General features: G+C 48.6%; 3 protein-coding genes across 3 annotated transcripts; all 3 read left to right on the top strand.

The window, feature by feature from the left end:
* The first annotated feature begins 697 nt into the window (after positions 1–697).
* Positions 698–5877, top strand: LOC139829170 (ral guanine nucleotide dissociation stimulator-like 1). Its single transcript, XM_071815303.1, has 6 exons — positions 698–763; positions 2922–3236; positions 3919–4020; positions 4463–4671; positions 5090–5167; positions 5604–5877. Exons 1-6 carry the CDS (start codon positions 698–700, stop codon positions 5875–5877), a joined length of 1044 nt encoding a protein of 347 aa, XP_071671404.1.
* A 150-nt stretch (positions 5878–6027) lies between these two features.
* Positions 6028–10619, top strand: LOC139829169 (ral guanine nucleotide dissociation stimulator-like 1). Its single transcript, XM_071815302.1, has 7 exons — positions 6028–6045; positions 6676–6762; positions 7755–7816; positions 8368–8457; positions 8873–9011; positions 9479–9631; positions 10575–10619. Exons 1-7 carry the CDS (start codon positions 6028–6030, stop codon positions 10617–10619), a joined length of 594 nt encoding a protein of 197 aa, XP_071671403.1.
* Positions 10620–11054: 435 nt separating this feature from the next.
* LOC139829140 (E3 ubiquitin-protein ligase RBBP6-like) lies at positions 11055–17807 on the top strand. The gene is given in 7 exon segments (XM_071815094.1): positions 11055–11264; positions 11343–11421; positions 11512–11569; positions 13323–13424; positions 14000–15255; positions 15258–15738; positions 17374–17807. Coding segments are annotated over 4 exon segments (2016 nt in total). The 5' UTR covers positions 11055–11264; positions 11343–11421; positions 11512–11569; positions 13323–13377; the 3' UTR covers positions 17606–17807.
* Positions 17808–18339: the final 532 nt, after the last annotated feature.

The following is an 18339-nucleotide window of genomic DNA, read 5'->3' as shown; positions in this document are numbered from 1 at the left end:
CTGAAATGGCAACAAAGGGAACGGGGTATAAAAAAAAAAAGCGTAAGTTATTTATTTCACTGGGAAGCTGCCTCATTTTTTCACTCAGATGTGTAATTGCTCTGACCATAGAAAGAGGGGAAAAAAAGAGCAGAAACACTGAAAGATGAGCCAGTGTGGTTAACCACAATTAACATTTCTGGGGAAGGAACCCCCCTTTGCGCGGGAAGAACATGTTGTTGATTTCAGTTGCCTATTCTTTAAAACCTTTAGTAGAATAGTGAATATATTGAATCGCAAAGTGAAAACATCACTGTAAATGACAAGAACTTCATTTTTCTTTTCCCAGTTATGCTTGGACTTTGTAGTTTTGTGTTATCTGTATTATCCTTTTGGGTGTTTCTTACTAATCAGAACATCACACAGCTTTGTGAGGTTCCTCTTCATGGAAGGCAGCAGCCCTAGGAAAAACTATATATATACACACACACATATACGTGTGTGTCTAAACCCCTCTGCTGTTAAGGAAGCAGCTGGTGTGAAAACCTGATTCATGTCGCAGGTTCCTGCAGAACCACCTTCTTGCTGGAGCAGGAATGTGGGGTCCGTCCTGTGTTCCACCAAAGCTGCTCAGCTGGAGCCGCAGCCCGGCTGGAGCTGCGCTTGTAGCCTGGGGACTGTTTACGGGTGTCTGGCGGAACCTGCTGGAGGGCAACGAATGAATGAAGTGCAGGAGGTGCTGGTCAGACAGTGCGGGTCTGGTTTGCGTTTGCAAGGGCCAGGGGTAAAATCCCAGCGTGCCGTGCGTGTGCGTGAAGCAGCTCCGGGAGCGCTCGCCCCGGGCTCTGCCGCAGCACACGTTGTGTTCCACGCACAGTCTGATGCCCACGCTCCCGGCTCGGTCCGTCTGTCCCGTTCCCGGCGCTTTGTCCGGCTGGGCGAGGGCTCGGCCTGCGGGCGGGCTGAGGGCGGGGCAAGGGGGCGCGCGCGGAGCGGCGGCGAGCTGCGATTGGCCGGCTGCGGGCGGCACGTGCCGCCGCGAGGCCGCGTCCGGTCGCCGCGGTGCCGGCGGAGCCGCTGCCGGCGCTGCCGTCGGGGCGAGCGGTCGGTGCGAGAGAGAGCGGAGTGCGGGGCTGGCGGAGCCGGCAGCAGCCCTGCCTGCGGACGCGGACACAGCGCCATGTGCGGGATCGGCTGCGGGCCCTGCTGTGGACGGGTATGAGCGAGCCAGGCCCCGCCGCCCGCCCTCCCCCGGGGCTGCGGGGGACACGGGGCCGGGGGTGGCAGCTCCGAGTGCCGAGAGAAGGGGGTTGGTGACCGCTGCCGAGTGACAAGTGACGGGACGGGAGGAGACGGCCTCCAGTTGTGCCGGGGGAGGCTCCGGTTGGCTATTGGGAACATTTCCCCCCAGAAATGGGAGGGAGTGCGGTCTGGGTGACCGAGTGGTGAGGTGACTGCGAACTGGCTGAGGGGAAGAAGCCAGAGAGTCGTGGTCAATGGGGCAGAGTCCAGTTGAGGCCTGGATCCAGTGCAGTGCCTCAGGGGTCAGTGCTGGGGCCGGTATTATTCAAAATATTCATCAGTGATTTGGACGAGGGAATAGAGTGACTGTCAGCAAGTTTGCTGGTGACACCAAGCTGGGAGGAGTGGCTGACACTGGAAGCTGTGCTGCCATCCAGAGACCTGGACAGGCTGGAGAGTTGGGCGGGGAGAAATGTAATGAAATAGAACAAGGGCAAGTGTAGAGTCTTGAATCTGGGCAGGAACAACCCCAGGTTCCAGTGTAAGTTGGGGAATGACCTATTAGAGAGTATCGTAGGGGAAAGGGACCTGGGGGTCCTGGGGACAGCAGGGTGACCATGAGCCAGCACTGGGCTCTTGTGGCCAGGAAGGCCAATGGTACCTGGGGTGGGTTAGAAGGGGGTGGTCGGTAGGTCAGAGAGGTTCTCCTGCCCCTCTGCTCTGCCCTGGGGAGACCACACCTGGAATATTGTGTCCAGTTGTGGCCCCTCAGTTCCAGAAGGACAGGGAACTGCTGGAGAGAGTCCAGCGCAGCCACCAAGATGCTGAAGAGAGTGGAGCATCTGCCGTGTGAGGAAAGGCTGAGGGAGCTGGGGCTCTGGAGCTGGAGAAGTGGAGACTGAGGGGGGACTCATTCATGGGGATCAATATGGAAAGGGGCAGTGTCAGGAGGATGGAGCCAGGCTCTTCTGGGTGACAACCAGTGACAGGACAAGGGGCAATGGGTGCAAACTGGAACACAAGAGGTTCCACTTAAATTTGAGAAGAAACTTCATCTCAGTGAGGGTGCCAGAACACTGGCCCAGGCTGCCCAGGGAGGTTGTGGAGTCTCCTTCTGTGCAGCCATTCAAACCCGCCTGGACACCTTCCTGTGTAAACTCATCTGGGTGTTGCTGCTCCGGCGGGGGGATTGGACTGGATGAGCTTTCCAGGTCCCTTCCCATCCCTGACATTCTGTGGTTCTGTGATTCTGTGAAAGGGTTGTTAAACATTGGAACAGGCTGTCCAGGGCAGCGGTGGAGTCACCATCCCTGGAGGGGTTTAAAAGGCACATGGATGAGGTTTTGAGGGACACGGGGCAGTGCCAGGGGTGGGTTAATGGTTACACTCGATGATCTCTTCCAACCAAAAAGATTCTATTATTCTGTCATACAATCTATTTTTTGCATTGTAATAGTGCCTAAAGATCAGGGTTCATATGATCTTGTCCTGGTACTTTTGCAAGGACATTAAAAGTAAATGTGTTGCTATCTGCAATTCAAAACTGCCGTTCTGCTGTTTTCTAACAGGCTCGGAACTTCCCCTTTCGGAGCCTGTCTCTTTGGAGATGTTGGAGGAGACCAAGGAGGAGGACACCCAGGAGGAAGGCACGCGAGGAAGATGTGGAGTCTCTGCACAGCCTGGAGGAGACTCTGACCAAGCCAACCAAAGAAGATGTGGAGACTCCAGAGCGCACTGAGGAGAGTCCAGAGCGCATTGAGCAGAGTGGAAGCAAGACAAGAGAGGAAGATGATGAGACGACAAGCAAGACAAGAGAAGAAGACTCAGAGACTCCAGAGCTCATTGAGAACACTCCAAGCAAGATAACACAGGAAGACATGGAGACTCCAGAGCACAACGAAGAGAGTCCAAGCAAGATAAGAGAGGAACACGTGGAGACTGCAGAGTGCATAGAGGAGACTCCAAGCAAGCCAGCTGAAGAAGACACGGAGACTCCACAGAGCCTGGAAGACAACGTGAGGAACCAGCCTGGGGAAAATGTGGAGGTTCCACAGAGCGTTCAAGAGGCAAGTCACTGGTGTACAGCCAGTTCTGTCTGACTAGGGGGTATTTTAGAGATAAAGGAGGTAAAAACAAACAGAAAAGCAACCCCCAAAAACCCCAAACCCCAGCTTCCCCAAACCAGGATGTGGTTGCACTGCACTCAAATCCTTTCTAATCGAGTTGTTGCTGTGCTTAAGGCTGTGGTAGTTAGTAAAGCCCTGACACTTCAATTATTCTAGTGGTATGTATGATGAAAAAACATTATGTGGTTGCAGGGGGACCAGTATATGTATTTCTAAAGTTAATTGTTACGTCTGTTTTCAGTTCTCTAGTGCTTTGCTCCTCAACACGTATCAGCATGTTAATACAGTGCCTGTTAGTGCTGGGGTTCAGGAGATCTGGACTCTCTGGTTTAATTCTTACCTCTTTCATTGGCTTGTGCAGTAATCTGTGCACTCAGCTCCTCTCTGCTTTCAGTTATAAGTCCAAAAAACCCCAGGTAACTAAAGGCAGCTAAAAGGTGGCAACTGAAGTGAGCGTTGTTGAGGTGTTGTGAGATCCTGGTGCTGGCACGCTGGTGTCTGCAGCCTGCGCTTGTGCAGAGACCACGTTCCTTTCTCTCTTACCTGTTTTTCTTTGCCCTTTTCCTGGCAGAGCACAACTGAGGATGGAGGTGGAGAAGGAGCTGTTGACTGTGACATCCTGAGAAGAGCGCAGATCCCGCAGACTGACAGTGAAGGAGCAAGATGGCTCGGGGTAAGTCAAGCTGGCGTGGTGGCCAAGTCCCCAGCTGATTCAAGGGTCCTTACTTCATTGCCAAGTGAAGGAACTTAGATCTTTCATGCTGCAAGAAGTCTGATAAACCTTTCTTAAACTTCTTGATGCTAAGAGAGCATCCGGGGTTTTTGAATGGTTGGCCCTGTTAGGAGGGAATGGTCAGTTTCAAAGCCTACCATGAGATTACAGCTTAAGCACTGGAAACAGTTGCCTGTTTAAATAAGAAATGTCTTTATTGTCCTCCAGTATTTGATACAGCATTTGGTATTTGGAAAGCCAGAACTGACAAAATTGTTTAGTAACTAGAGATGGACTATTCCTGTGAAAAGGTGGAATGGAGTCTGTGTTTCATTGTGCAGGCTGTGTCAGGGATCCGGCTTCTGCCTGAGTTTTGTGCTTTGTCTTTGTTTCCACTTTGTAGGCTGAAGGGGACCAGTTCCCTGCAGAACACACTGTCAGCCCGGACGAGACGTGCAACAGCAGGGCCCTGAAAGCTGGAACTTTGGAAAAGCTGGTGGAGAACCTTCTGACGGCTTTTGGGGATAATGATTTTAAGTACATCAGCATCTTCCTCTCCACATACAGGGCTTTTGCTTCCACCAGCACAGTCCTGGAACTGCTCCTGGACAGGTAAGAGCCCGGACAGAATGGAAACTGAGCCATCGTTTATTATACACGACAGCTGTGTTGGAGAAAGCGGTTGTGTTCCAGCCTCCTTATGTGCTGGAGTGTTGCTTTGGGAAAGGCTGAGTGAAAATGGGCAGAAAGGGTCTTGGAGCTGTGAGCAGAGTGACTGTTTTGGTTGATTCCTCCTCTGCGCAGGCTGCTTCCTAGGAATTAACAAGCTAGTTTGGAAGATACTGGCTGTTTCTTTAGGATTTTTTTCCTCTTCAGGCTCCTTAATTTTGCCCAACTCTTAGATTCCATGTTTGCAGTTTGAGCTAGAAACGCTCTTTAGTTGTTTGTGCTAGTTGTATATGAATTACACGATTTGGGATTTTGCTTTTGCTCAGCAGAGGTTCCTCTAAACAGCCATCTCATTTTTCAGATATGGAAACCTGGAGATTTCAGGCTCCGAAGAAGCTGGAGACCAGAATTCGCCCGAATCCAGCACAGTGCTCGGGACGTAAGTTTGGTTTTGCAGCGCCCAGCGAGCCCCAGTCAGGGTTCGGTGTTGGAGGAGGACGTGGGCAGCAGAGCTGTTGTTTCCTTTGACAATTCACAGCTTCAAGGAGCTTGTGTAAAGGCCGAGTATCAGCTCTCTCATAACACATCCAATAATGCAACCCAGAGAAAATCTTGAACTTTTTTTTAACGACTGCGCTGGTTTCTCAAGGTGTAATTGAAGAAGCAGCCTTTAGTTTCCTATGAAGTATTATCTTAATAATATTTCTTGCATAAAAAGAACAAATTAAATTCTATGCTCACAGAAATATCCATGCTGCCTTCATGTGGGGGATGAATGTCTCAGTGTTCCTGTTGTTATATTAGATCCAGATCCATAGGATTGCATCAATACCTGCTGCATACAACCCGTGTGTTCTCTCTGAATTTGCTCACAGTGCGATCGCATCGATTTTACAAGCCTGGCTCGACCAACGCGCCGAGGATTTCCAAGAGCCACCGGACTACGTCTGTCTGATGAAGGTGCTGGATTATCTGAAGAGGAACGTACCCGGCTCTGACCCGGAGAAGAGGGCGCAGAACCTCTTGGAGCAGTTCCAGAAAGAAGAACTGGAAAATGACGGTGAAGTACCTTTCTCTGTGTGTTCTCCCAGCGTCAAGCCTGACACATCCTCTTATCCTGGGCAGAAAGCTTCCTGTGCCGTGAGCTGAAAAGTCGTAGGAGCTCACATAGTGTGTGAATGAGAACTAGAATCAACTTCCAGCTTTAGCAGAGGGGCAAGGGGGCATCACTTGTGTAATAAGGGATAAAGGAAATGACAAAGAAAACCCATTTCATCCCATGAAAATCCTGTCTGCCAGATGTTCCAGAAATACCATGTGAATGCACAGTACTGTGAAATATCCATCCGTGCCTGGTGCTGTCCTTTCCTGGGTTTGGTTCCCATGGACCACAGCAGGCGAGCTCACAAGAGCTCTCTTTAGATGCCTCTGGTGTTCCGAGTGTCCTGGTTTTGGTTAAGCAAGACCAAATGTCTTTGAGTGAATTTTCCTTTCTGCTAAGTCCTTCTACGTGCATTTTTCTCAAGCTGGCTGTGTGTTTTTCAGACCCCATTGGCTCTGGAGCGCATAACGGTAGGACCGGTGTGCAGAAGAGCCAAAGCCGAGCTCAGCCCTGTTTCTAACAAACTGAGCTCCCGTATGCGGAGCTTTTGGGAAGACGGGTCTGTAAATCCCGGGCTTTTCTGCTGGGGCGAGAGGTGCTGCACAGCGTGATTTGGCGCAGATGAGTTACGAATGAGCACTTTGCGTTTATACCGCTCTGTACAGACATGAACCACTGGCTAAGATACTAAGGATGATGTCGTGAAAGCATCATTTCCAAGAGCACTGTTTGGTGAAGCAGACTGGTTGTATTTTGTTCGCTTGCACAGGAGTATTCTAGCATTCTAATTAGTATTATTATTATTTCTCAGTCAATTAATCCACCGTTGCTCTGATCGTTTGCAGGGAGTCACGCAAGGCGCGGTACCCTACCTCGGTACCTTCCTCACGGATCTCATGATGCTGGACACGGCACTTCAGGACTATCTCGAGGTAATTTGGAGCAATTTTTGTAATCCTAAATATCCTCCCTCCCTTCCCGGCACTGTGTTGCTCCTGTATCTTCCACTGGGTTCTAGTGCAGTTCTTAAAAATGGAGGAGTCTATTTAAAAAATAGACTCGGTGACACGAGTGCTGTGGTTTATCCTAGAGCTGGAAACAGGTCTTTGTAGAGGCCTTTGGTCAGGGCAGCTCTGGCCTTTCCCTTGGTGTCGCTGCTTCATCCTGTTCGTGATTAACTCCAACCGAGCCTGTGCTCTTCTCCTCTGATCCCTTCTCTGTCCTTCCAACAGGGCGGCCAGATCAATTTTGAGAAGCGGCGAAGGGTAAGTGGAACGGTGCCTGTTCTGTGATCGTTAGTTCCCGATGCTCTCTGCTGGAGTGTTGTCTTGGCGAGGCCTGTTGTCTTTGCTCAGGCGAATCCAACAGCCGCTAAGGTCACTGCAGACTGTGAGGAAGGAAGAGAAATTCCTTTTAGATGTGGGCAGCAGGGGAAGAGGAGCTGCAGGGCGCTCGCTGCCAGGGGATTTACGTCTGGGGCACATTGCCCCCGTTTGGTGTTCACGGGAACACGTTACACGTGTGTGTTCTGTGTGCTGGCCACAAGATACAGGTTGTGACCATCTTCCTTGTGCTGCAGTAAATGGTTGTGGGTAAAAGGTGCAGAGAGCGAAGCGGGTACCTGGGACCGAGAAATCAAGGCTCAGCGTTTCCTTCCAGCCTGAGCCTTGTTGGTCAGAGATCAGCAGGAGCGAAGGTGCCGGGGTTTCCTCTGTCCGGGGGCAGTCGCACCACATCTCGGACAGAATTATTTTGGGCAAGTGTGTGTGCAAGCGGAGTGAGGGAAGAGCAGCGCGTTCCAGTCACACGTTGGGGGCAGCGTTTTGTGTTCCTCTGGGGCAAGTGTGAGTGCATGACGTGCAGAGCTGGGGAGGATCAGGCTCTGCTTTCATCACAGGCACCTCTAGCTGTTTCCCTTGCTTAGTGCCTGAGAACCACCCACGTACAGAGCGGGATTCCTCTCGGCGCTGCTCTGGCCACGCAGGGGTGAGCGGGAACGGGGAGCTGCAGAGTTGCATTGTTTGAAACAGTGGTTCTTGAAATAGCCACTTCTTCAACTGAAACCGACCTGCGGGTCCAACTCAGTTTGTCCTGGATCTGTTGCTGCGTGTGTTTAGTGTATGAATGAGACTGGCTTTATTTTTTGAATTAGAATTCCTATTTTATTATTTGTTTTCTTAGGAGTTTGAAATAATCGCCCAAATTAAGCTCTTGCAGTCCTCATGTTACAAATATTGCATGGCACGAGATGAGAAATTCCAGCAGTGGTTTAGGAGGCAGCAGCATTTAAGTGATGAGGAGAGGTAGGGTCTCAGCCCAGCTGGCGAAGCAGCTTTTCTTCCCCCGCAGGCAGGTTCAGGTTCTCTCAGCCTTGAGCTCTGCGCTGCCAGGAGCTGCTCCCGGAGAGTGGAAATACACACGCACAGAGCTGCGCTCCTCCTCGTGGGGATGAACCCTCTGGGACGTGGGAATGACCCAGGGGTTCTCAGATATGGCCACTTTGAGATATTTAACTAACGGTAGTGCCTGTTCTGCAGTTTCCATCTTTCACGGGAAATTGAAGCAGCTTCTGACAACAGCACCGCATCGGGCAAAGCTCAGAAGAGTGTGGCGAAGAGATTCAGCCTGTGAGTACAACGGGGAGGGGGTTTGGTGTGTGAATATGAACTGGAATAAATCAAACACCAGCTGACAAACCTGGCTGGTGATCCAGGGCACTGCAGTGCCGTAAGGAGACGCCACCAGCTAGAAATACGTATTTCTGTTGTCCCTTTCTATAGGCGTAAGTAGCCATGAGGGTTATTGACTAAAGTCATCAGAAACAACCCTAAGGTGTCAGACAAAGGAACAATTTTAGTGCTGGATTAGAAATGCAATTCAAATTTGCAGCAGCAAAACAGAGTAAATAAGGATAGAGACTAATTTGATCTACACAGACAAACAATAGGCCACTGGAGATAGGAAAACACAACAGCAGGTCAGATTGAAGCAAGTGACAGCTGTGCTCAGCCCAGCTCTGTTGTGCTTTCTTTTCTCTCCTAGGCCGTTCCTGGGCTTGGGGGTGAGCGCCCACAGCTCACCCGTCAACGCGCAGCCCAAACCTGCTCCAGCTGGGAGCTCTGGGGACAGCACCGTCACCATCGTCCCTCCCACCGACACTGCTGAGGAGCCTCAGCACAAGGTAGGGCCCGGGCCCTGTGTTCAGCACAAACAGCCTGTGCGACCCCAGGCGCTTGCCCAAGCCTGTGGGTCTTGACTGGAGCGCTGCGTGAAGTGGAATGGAGGGACCTGAGCTCTGGGAAAGGCAGTTTTGGGGGGAAAGCTCATCTGCATCAGCCCAGCCTAATTCTGGGGCAGGCAGAGCAGCTGAGCGAGTGAGAAGCAGGTGAGCTCAGAGCTCACCAGCCCTGTGGTTTGACCTGCCAGGAACTGCCCAGACCAAGCCTTGTCTGGGCTGGGTTCCGTTCCCAGGGAGCTTTGTCCTACAGACTCTGCTCTCTTGACCTAAGCTGCCTTAACTGAGTTGCTGAATCCCTTGTTAAGGCTGTTTTGCTAAAGAGTGTCATATTTAGCTTTTGGATCTTTTAAATGAAATGGTAATAAATGTGTTTGATCTCGTCTCCCCCCATGCTGCCATCTGATGACAAGTGCTCCAAGAAGTGCCCCGACTCTGTGACTCCCATGACATCCAAAGAAGTGCCGCCAGTCCTGCCGCTTTACAACCACCAGAACGGAGACAGCTGCATCATCCGGACCAGCGTAGAAGAGGACAGAAGTGGCAACATCTACAAGAGCATCCTGGTGAGTGGTGGGAAGAGCAGAACGCTGTTACTGTGGGTGATGTTTTCACCCCAGGTGACTTGAATGGTGCTTTTAGTTTTGGAAACACCTGTTCACTAATGAAACCTCCTTGACAGGGAAAATGACAAATGTTACAGATCAAAACATGTGGAGCAGGGTATGAATGAGAGGTTTGCTAAGAACATCTGTCAAGGTTTCTGGTCTTGAAATTGAAGCTTGTATTTGATCAACAATGCCAGGTGAAGCACTCTGAGCAAGTGCCGGCTTTGCTGCCCCTGCTCTTCTGCCAGCGCCGGCTGTTGTGTGTCCAGCTCAGCACTGGGGCGTGTGAGCTGTGACACGAGGTGCCCCTTCCCCCGCAAACCCAGCTACAAGGCCCAGAATCTTTGCAGGACATCACAGAAAGTGTTTCGCACAGGAGACTGTGGATTAATGGATGTCTGCAAAGAGCAGCTGGGGCAGCTCTTGCTGTGGATTGGACGGCTGCAGAGAACAAGGTCTCACCTCTCCAAGTGGTTGCTCAGGAGAGCAGAGGCTGTGATTTCCTGCTGCATTTCTAGAGCAGTGTCTGTGGTCTTGAACTAAATCAACCACCAGGTGTCACAAAGAGCATGTTTGAGTATCTGGCAGAATCAGTAACACTGAAGTTAGATTCTGCTGCTTCTTGAGCTTCTCCACTAGTGATTTCTGTACCAACAGTGGCAGTTCCAGATAGCTGTGGAAGCTCTGGTGTTTCATTTACTCTGAATGAGGACCCTTTGATCAGTTGGGAGCTGCCTCATGCAAGAGTTTCCTCAGAAGTACTTCTTGTCATTCAGTCTGGGTTTACCCCGGAGGATGAACCTTTTTTCCCCAGGAGCCCTTTGATTTTGGGTGCTTAGCAGTTCCTAGAATAACCCTTTAGTTATGTGAAACCCGCTTGAGGGCGTTAATTTGTCTTTAGTCGAGTCAGACTCAGTTACGGACCGTCTTGGATAATAAACATTGAAACACTATAAATTTGAAGTATTGACAAACACGACAGTCTAAGTTTGCAATCCAGTGAAGTCACATGAAAACACATGAAAAATCTGCACTGTTGTTTAGGGCTTAGATCCCTTCCCCTTTACACCCGGAATGCAGACAGGCGCTCTGCCCAGAAGCCGGTCAGGCTCAGCTGTACCATTGAATACGCAGGATCACAGTCCAACAGAACCTCTAGGGCAGGCTCTGAATTAGCACATCAACATTTTGTAATGGAATTTCAGTTCTTGCATGTTCCAAAGCTGACATTCAGCAGGTGGGTTATACCTACTCTTGGCCTTTCATGTGCAGCAAGCTTAATAAAACGTTTTGCAGTGAGCTTTCTCTTTAACTCCCAGTAATCCAGACAGACATCTGCTCGGTGCTTCATTTGGAATCAACCAAACTCACATTTGTAAATGTGGTGCCGATTCTTTTTCCTTTTACAGCAGTCAGCATTTCTTACCTTGGACTTTATATTTCAAGCAGCACTTCAAAACACTGTTGGAATGATATAAATTTGTTTTTTTGTAGCGAGGCTGATGTGGTTACAGCTCCTGCTGCTCTGGTGGCCGCCGCTGGACTTTCTAAACCCTCCTCTCTGACCAGCAGCGGTTTGTGGGAAGAGCAGGTAAATTTTATTTCAAAACATGCAGTGATTCTTGTATTTGAGCAGAGCTGGTTTGCCAACGTCTGTGTTTATTCAAAGGGCTATCAGGTTCCTGTACTGAGACAACCAGCACTGACAAGTCTCCTGGGCCCGCAAGGACAATCAATACCCACCAATGGTAACTAACTACAACTTGAGAATTTATGTTTTAAAGTTACCTTCAGATAAACTGAATGGGGTTTTTCCTGTCTCCTCTCCACTGAAAAAGGTCAGCCAGTGAGAGCCAGTACAGTCTGCTCAGCCAGCGGGAGACCAGGCTGGGAGCTGTAAGTATTCTACAGAAATTCAATATATTACTATTGTAACCTGTTAAAAGAGGCCACAACACGTAACGTAGGCAAAAGCTGGTTTATAATGAAGTAAGAATGCACAGATAGTTGTGGAGAATGCAAGTGGCAATAAATTTTTAAATGGCTTCATTTCAGTTGTCTTGAACAAAGGAGACCTGAGCTTGCAGTGAGATTATTTAAAATGAAACTCCAGTACATGATTGAAAAGGGGACTCTGAAAAATGAACACCTTTTGGGGTAACCATACGTACATATAAAAATGAAATAGAATCGAAGCATCAGGTGGAAAGGCACCCATTTGATTTATGGCTGAATAAATTGATTTCCCAATAAAAATAATCCTCAAACATTCTTCTGTTAACAACTTAGTTGATACTGATTGAGAAAACTATTGGAAGATCAATGCTGTTATTTTATGACAATTTTGTATTTCTTCAATTCAGTCATCTCGAGTAGCCAGGCTGCTTTCTCTCAGTTGCAGAGAGAGGAGCCTGTTTCACCTGTTCTTGCAGTGTCAAGCAGGTCCTGCATTCTGGTTTGTGTTTGTTATAGACAGATGGTAAGTGTGTATAAAACCCTGAACATAACAAAACCAAACCCCAGGATCCATCCTGCCAATTATCTGAAGTCTCAGGTTCTATAAGCAAGAAAGTAACAAGAACAGGCCAAATACATCATCATGAGGCGACAACACAGGAAGCTTATGTGAAAGAAGTGAGAAGAAGATCAATATCTGCGCAGTGTCGAGTGGCAGAGGAGCGGTGGGCACGTGGGAGATGGGAGTCTCTGTTCAGCACCGGCAGCCTCCATCCACAGCGGCAAAGCTGCCTGTAGGAGAGGAGACAGGGAACTGCTGGGGGTGAGGATGCGGAAGCAACAACGAGGACGAAGAGATGAGCGTAGGCTCAAATGAACTGGAAGCAGGGAGAAAAATGATTACATGGAGAACAAGAAGTGCTCGCCACCATGCTCCTGCTTCCTTTGCTTTCTTCTTGAAAATCAGGACAGGGAGTAGCAGTGGCAGATGTTTGAGGTTTCTTGAGACATTCAAATCAAGGATGCCTGCACAGTGAACATACCCAAAGGACTCAGGCCCCAGCACTGCAGCACCACCCGTCTCCATGCCCATGCCTCCACCTCTCTTGTGTCCTCCAGCACCCCACATGCTCCCTTTTCCAGCAGCGGCAGCACCACCACAGTTTCCCCCTCAGTCTCCACCTGGTCACCCTCCAGCTGCTGGGTGCACTGTCTCCCTTCCAGGGCGTTCCCCAGCCCCGGAAAACGTCATCAGCTTGGGCACCAACACACACCATCCCAGGGACACAGGCACCTCCTTTATCTCGGGAGGAGTTTTACAGAGAGCAACAGAGACTTAAAGAGGAGTATTTGGCTCAATGAAGATGCGTTGTTTTCCATTTCTGTGTTTCGATAGCGTATCGCACTGCAGTTCCACAAAAGCGTATCTGGCATAAGGAAAAATGACATAAGAATTTTTTCTTATATATTTTCTCATTGCAGATGGTAAATGTGCAAAACTTAAAGCAAACGTAATTCTAACACTTTCCTTAAAACTTGTAGTAATTCTGACCTGGTTTTGCTTACATAGGAAGGTCACCTTTTGCATCTGCATGCAGTATGTTTCTTGCATTGGCCACTTTTTGTTTCTTGGTGTCTTTTTGTAATAAAGTTCAAACTCTAATTGTAATAAATGTCAAACTTATTTTTACAGGGAAATAAAGAAGTCCGAACTTGATGAGTTTACGAATGATTTTGCTAAGGAATTGATGGAATACAAAAGGCTTCAAAAGGAGCATCGTCCGTTGTTGTCCAGGTAATGACATCCTCATCCTCCTGAGAGCTGTGAGGAGGCAGGAAACTGAACCGGTGTAGTTGCTGGATTTTCTGTCTCCCTATTCTGATTGAACCGTTACCTCAAAGCACTTTGGGGCAGAGAGGTTAGAGGAATTGTCTTCATTTTCTTGTTTGTTTCACTGATACAAAGAGAGATTTTAACCTGGACAATGGAGCTTTACTGTCTTCTGGTGAGATAAGGTTTTTTTGATGTTTGATAGTGGACTGTAACTATTAACACTTGCTCTTTTTGCCTCTTACTGCAACAAAAATGATTTGCATTGCGTGTAGTTGCTGAGTAGTTAGAAATGTGCACATTCATGTACCAGCAGAGGCCAGCACACACCACCTTAAATCAACCCCCGGTGATGGTGGTTCCTGCGATAGCAGTGGAAATAGATTTTCCCTTCCTGTATGGTTTCAGACTAACGAAGCAGCAGCTGTTGTGTCCTTTGAGCAGAAACTGTTGTCAAGTTCTTAAATTTGCAGTAGCATTAAGTCAACAGCTGTTCTGAATCAACTTCATTTGTGTGTGTGTGTTGTGTTTTACTGAAGGTCCAGGTCTCCCCATGGTGCTTCATCTCACTCCAGAAGTTCGTATACCTGCTCCAAGTCAAGATCGGGCTCTTCCCACTCTCGCACCAACTCTGGATCATTTAGTCATTCCCAGCCTCGTTCCCACTCCCGATCACCACCGCGCCAAAGAAGAGGCAGAGCGAACAGTCGTGACCGTCGTTCCAGTCCAAGGTCACGTCGTCATTACCGGTCAAGGTCTCGCTCATGCAGAAGATGCCGCTCACGGTCAAGGTCTCTGGTGTTCAGAGGCCAGTCTCACGCTAAAAGGACTGTGCCTCAAGGGCAAGGAGAAAGGGAGCATTTTAACAGGCACGCAGAAGGTCCAGCATCTTCTATGAAAGGTTCCTATGGCAGACCTGTTGACGTCAGAGATCCATTTGAAAGGGAAAGATGCAGAGAATGGGAAAGGAACTATAGAGAATGGTATGGCAAGTTTTACAAGGGCTGTGCTGTTGGTGCTCAACCTCCACCTGCAGTAAACAGAGAGAAGTTTTCTCCTGAGAGGTTTGGTCCACCTGGGGCCAGACAAGAGAACTCACCGTGTGCTTGGGGAAACAGGGAGGATTATCCTGGTGGGCAGAGCCACAGAAGTCATCATATAACTGGACATTATGGTGAAAAACCTTCTGGAAGAGAGAGGCCTGGCATCAGTGATCCTAGAAAATCAAAAGAGAAAGAGGTGAAACATCCATGGGGAGATGACAAAGGAAATAAACATAAAAGACACCAGAAGAGAAGAAAATGCAATGAGAATGAAGGATTCCGCCGTGCTGAGTTGCTGGAAGGTGCAAGAACACCAAGAGAGCCAGTTCCAGCAGGAGACGATAAAACAGACTCTGTGTTCATGCTCCCGAGCAGCGGTGATGCCACCCCTGTAAGAGATGAGCCTGTGGGAGCAGATTTGATTGCTTTCAAACCAGTGCCTGAAGAGGAGAGAACAGAGAAGGACGAGCCAAAAGAAAAGAACGACAAGACAGAGTTGAAAGTAGAAGTGGCTGCTCCTCCTAAGAGAGACGGCACAATAGTAGCAACTAAAACTTCCCAAGAGACGGTGAACACTGATTGTGAAAATTCTCCTCAAATGGAACCTCCTGTGAAAAAAGTGAAGAAGGAGTTGTCAAAGACAGACGATGCTGTAATATCTTCCTCTCAAAAGGATGAGAAGGCTCCTGGTGCTCCACGGAAATATCACCCAGAAGTGACAAAAGATCAGCCAGGAACCAGAACAGCCAAGGATGAAAGGTGAAGACAGACCATCCAAAAGAAACCAAAGCAGAGAAGCCCTCCAGAGAGGGCAAGTCAGAAAAACCTGCGGGAAAAAGCAAAAGTTCTGATGCAAAACCTGAAAAAGGCAAAGGAAACGCAGATGAAAAGGTGGGTGAGGAGCATGAAGCCGCTTCCACAGATGCCTCAAAACCAGAAACTGCTGAATGGAAACCATCGGCAAAGGGGAAGAGTGAGCCCGATGCTGGAAAAGGAGAGGAAACTCCAGAAACAGATAAATCTGCGTTTCTCAACCACCCCGCAAAAGAGATGGAACTTAACCAAGAAACTGGCGAAAATCTTGTGAGAGGAGAAAATGTGCCTCCTGCAGAAGATCCTGTGGGGAAACCCAAGGCAAGCAGTAGTAAAGTTAAACAGGATAAAGCTAAGGGGAAAGTACGAGTAAGAGCAACAGCAGCTGATGGATCTGGTTCACTTCTTGTAGGGTACACCAGGTACCTCATCATTTCTTTCCCTGTTCTTTCTTTCTTTCTTTCCTCCTCCCCTCCACCTCCGAAAATGTAAAATTCTTTATGGTGACTAATCAAGGGAACAGCTAAATCAAACGCAAAATAACTGAATAACCTGTGATCTTTCCTGCTAAACTGTTCCTGAGTCACAAACACATTTTGTTAAAGAAAACAAGTAGTGTGTACTGCAGAGAAAGCTGACAGGGTTAATTCATTGATGTTGTGTTTGACCCTTACTTCGGGACTCTTTTTTCTCCCCTCTTCTTATCCATTGCTTGTTGACTCTTAGGGGAGTGCCCTCAATGTCTTCCTTCAAATCCAGCTTCAGCTTCTAAAGCAGCAGGGCAAAGCAAACTCCTAGCATTTCAGACATTGCTGGAGACTTAAGACAGTGTCTTGGTATTCTACAAAATTTTTTTAATATTTGTTTTTCTAAAGAAGAACACGGGGGCACGAGGATAAAACTTTTGTTGTGTATACCTCTTCATAATTGTTTGATGTTGAAATAAGAATGTATATCTAATTTATTCACCATTGCTAGACATGGTAGGACAGGAAGGAATTACCAGATGAGACAAGTCTACAATCTGATTATCTTGTGTCTTTTTTAATTAAATGTACAATAGAATCATAGGCTCATAAAATCATAGAATCACAGAGCAGTTTGTGTTGAAGGGCCCTTCCCAGCTCCCCCAGTGCCCCCCCTGCCATGAGCAGGGACATCTTCACCAGCTCAGGTTGCTCAGAGCCCCGTCCAGCCTGGCCTGGGATGTCTCCAGGGATGGTTCATCCACCACCTCTCTGGGAACCTGGGCCAGGCTCTCACCACCCTCAGGGCCAACAATTCCTTCCTCATGTCCAGCCTGAATCTCCCTCCTTTATTTTAAAACCATCACCCCTTGTTCTGTCAGAACAGGCCCTGCTAAAAGTCTGTCCCCATCTTTCTTATCGGCCCGTTTTAAGTCCAGAAAGGTGCACTAAGGTCTCCCCGGAGCTTCTCTTCTGCAGCTGAACACCCCAACTCTCTCACCTGTCCTCCCAGCAGAGCTGTTCCAGCCTCGGATCATTCCTGGGGCTCCTCTGGCCCTCTCCAGCAGGTCCATGTGTGTCCTGTGCTGAGGACCCAGAGCTGGACCAGCACTGCAGGGGTCTCACCAGAGCAGGGCAGAGGGGCAGGATCCCCTCCCTTGACCGGCTGGCCATGCTCTTTTTGATGCAGCTCAAGATGTGTTTGGCCGTCTGGGCTGCAGGTGCTCATGGCCAACTCATGTCCAGTCCTTCACCACCAGCACCCCAAGTCCATCACTGGGGCTGCTCTCCATCCATCCCTCCATCCCCAGCCCGTATTGATACCAGGGGTTGCCCTGACCCAGGTGCAGGACCTTGCGCTTGGCCTTGTTGAACCTCATGAGAATACTAAATTAATTGACTAGGAAGATACTAAATTAATTGATTGTTCATAATCTGAGCTAGTGGGCTCATCCTTTCTCGTCTGCTCCCTTCACTGATCATCTTAAAAAAAAGTTTCAGAACTGAAGTAAAAACCATTTTATAAAGCATTACAAAAGAAGGTGGTCTGTGTATCTCACCTGTTATTAATGTACATTTTGTTCCTCTTAGCAGCAGTTCTACTGAGGGAAGGCCCAGGACAAAGACAGAAGAAAAGCCAGATACAAAACAAACTGTCATTAAGACCATGGAGGAGTATAATAACGATCTAACAGCCCCTGCAGAAGATGTCATCCTTACGATCCAAGTCTCTCAGTCAAAGTGGGATAAAGATGAGTTTGAAGCTGGAGAGGAACACATTGAAATCTACACAGGTGCCCACAAACAGAATTGGGATTTCTGAGCATGTACCATGAGAGGCTTTTCTTAGCACGTTATTTTTAACCACCATTAATTAGTCTGTGTGTAGTAAAAATGCTGAGTTATTTTAAATGGACTGGCAGAAGCCGCTTGTATCAGTTATAAAATATCGGCAGAATGCCTTGCAGAATACATTGCAGCTCTGTTGTGTCACTTTTTGGTTGCAATAAAAGGTTTTCAATAAATGCTCGTGTTCAGGTGGTGAAGGTAACAAAACCAGTGGGAAAAGCTGGTTTCTTCCTAGAATGCTGCCTGACAAAAATGGTAGCAAGTAAAGGCACTTGAAATTGGCTTTTTTATTCAGTCTTTCTATGCAACTTTTGGAGATTGATTTCTGGGAAACAAGATCTGTTCTTCTCTTCTTCCATCCCTTGGTCCTGCTTCCTGCCCGTCTTTGTTTCTCCTTCCATTTGTGCTGCTGCCCATCTCTTTACCCTTCTTGCTCCAGCTCTGCTGCTCCCTGCCCCTCTCATTCCCTCTCCGTTTCTCCCCCATCCTTCCTGCTCTTCTCTCCTGCTCCCACTTCAGTTTTTCCTCTCTCTCTGTCACTCTGTCCTGCTCCCTGTCGCTGTCATTTCTCTCATCTTTGTTCTGCAGCCCAGTGCTGGGTTTTTGCTCATCTCGGTCCTGCTGCCCAGCCCAGGCTTTTCTGCCTCCATCTGTGTCCTGCTCCCTGTCTCAATGTGTGTCCTGCTCCTTTTCCTTGTCTTTCTCTCT

Source organism: Patagioenas fasciata, chromosome 15 (assembly GCF_037038585.1).
Source record: "Patagioenas fasciata isolate bPatFas1 chromosome 15, bPatFas1.hap1, whole genome shotgun sequence".
In the NCBI taxonomy this organism is placed as follows: Eukaryota; Metazoa; Chordata; class Aves; order Columbiformes; family Columbidae; genus Patagioenas; species Patagioenas fasciata.
Note: the sequence above shows the minus strand (reverse complement) of the source record. Positions and strands in the feature narration are given on the sequence as shown.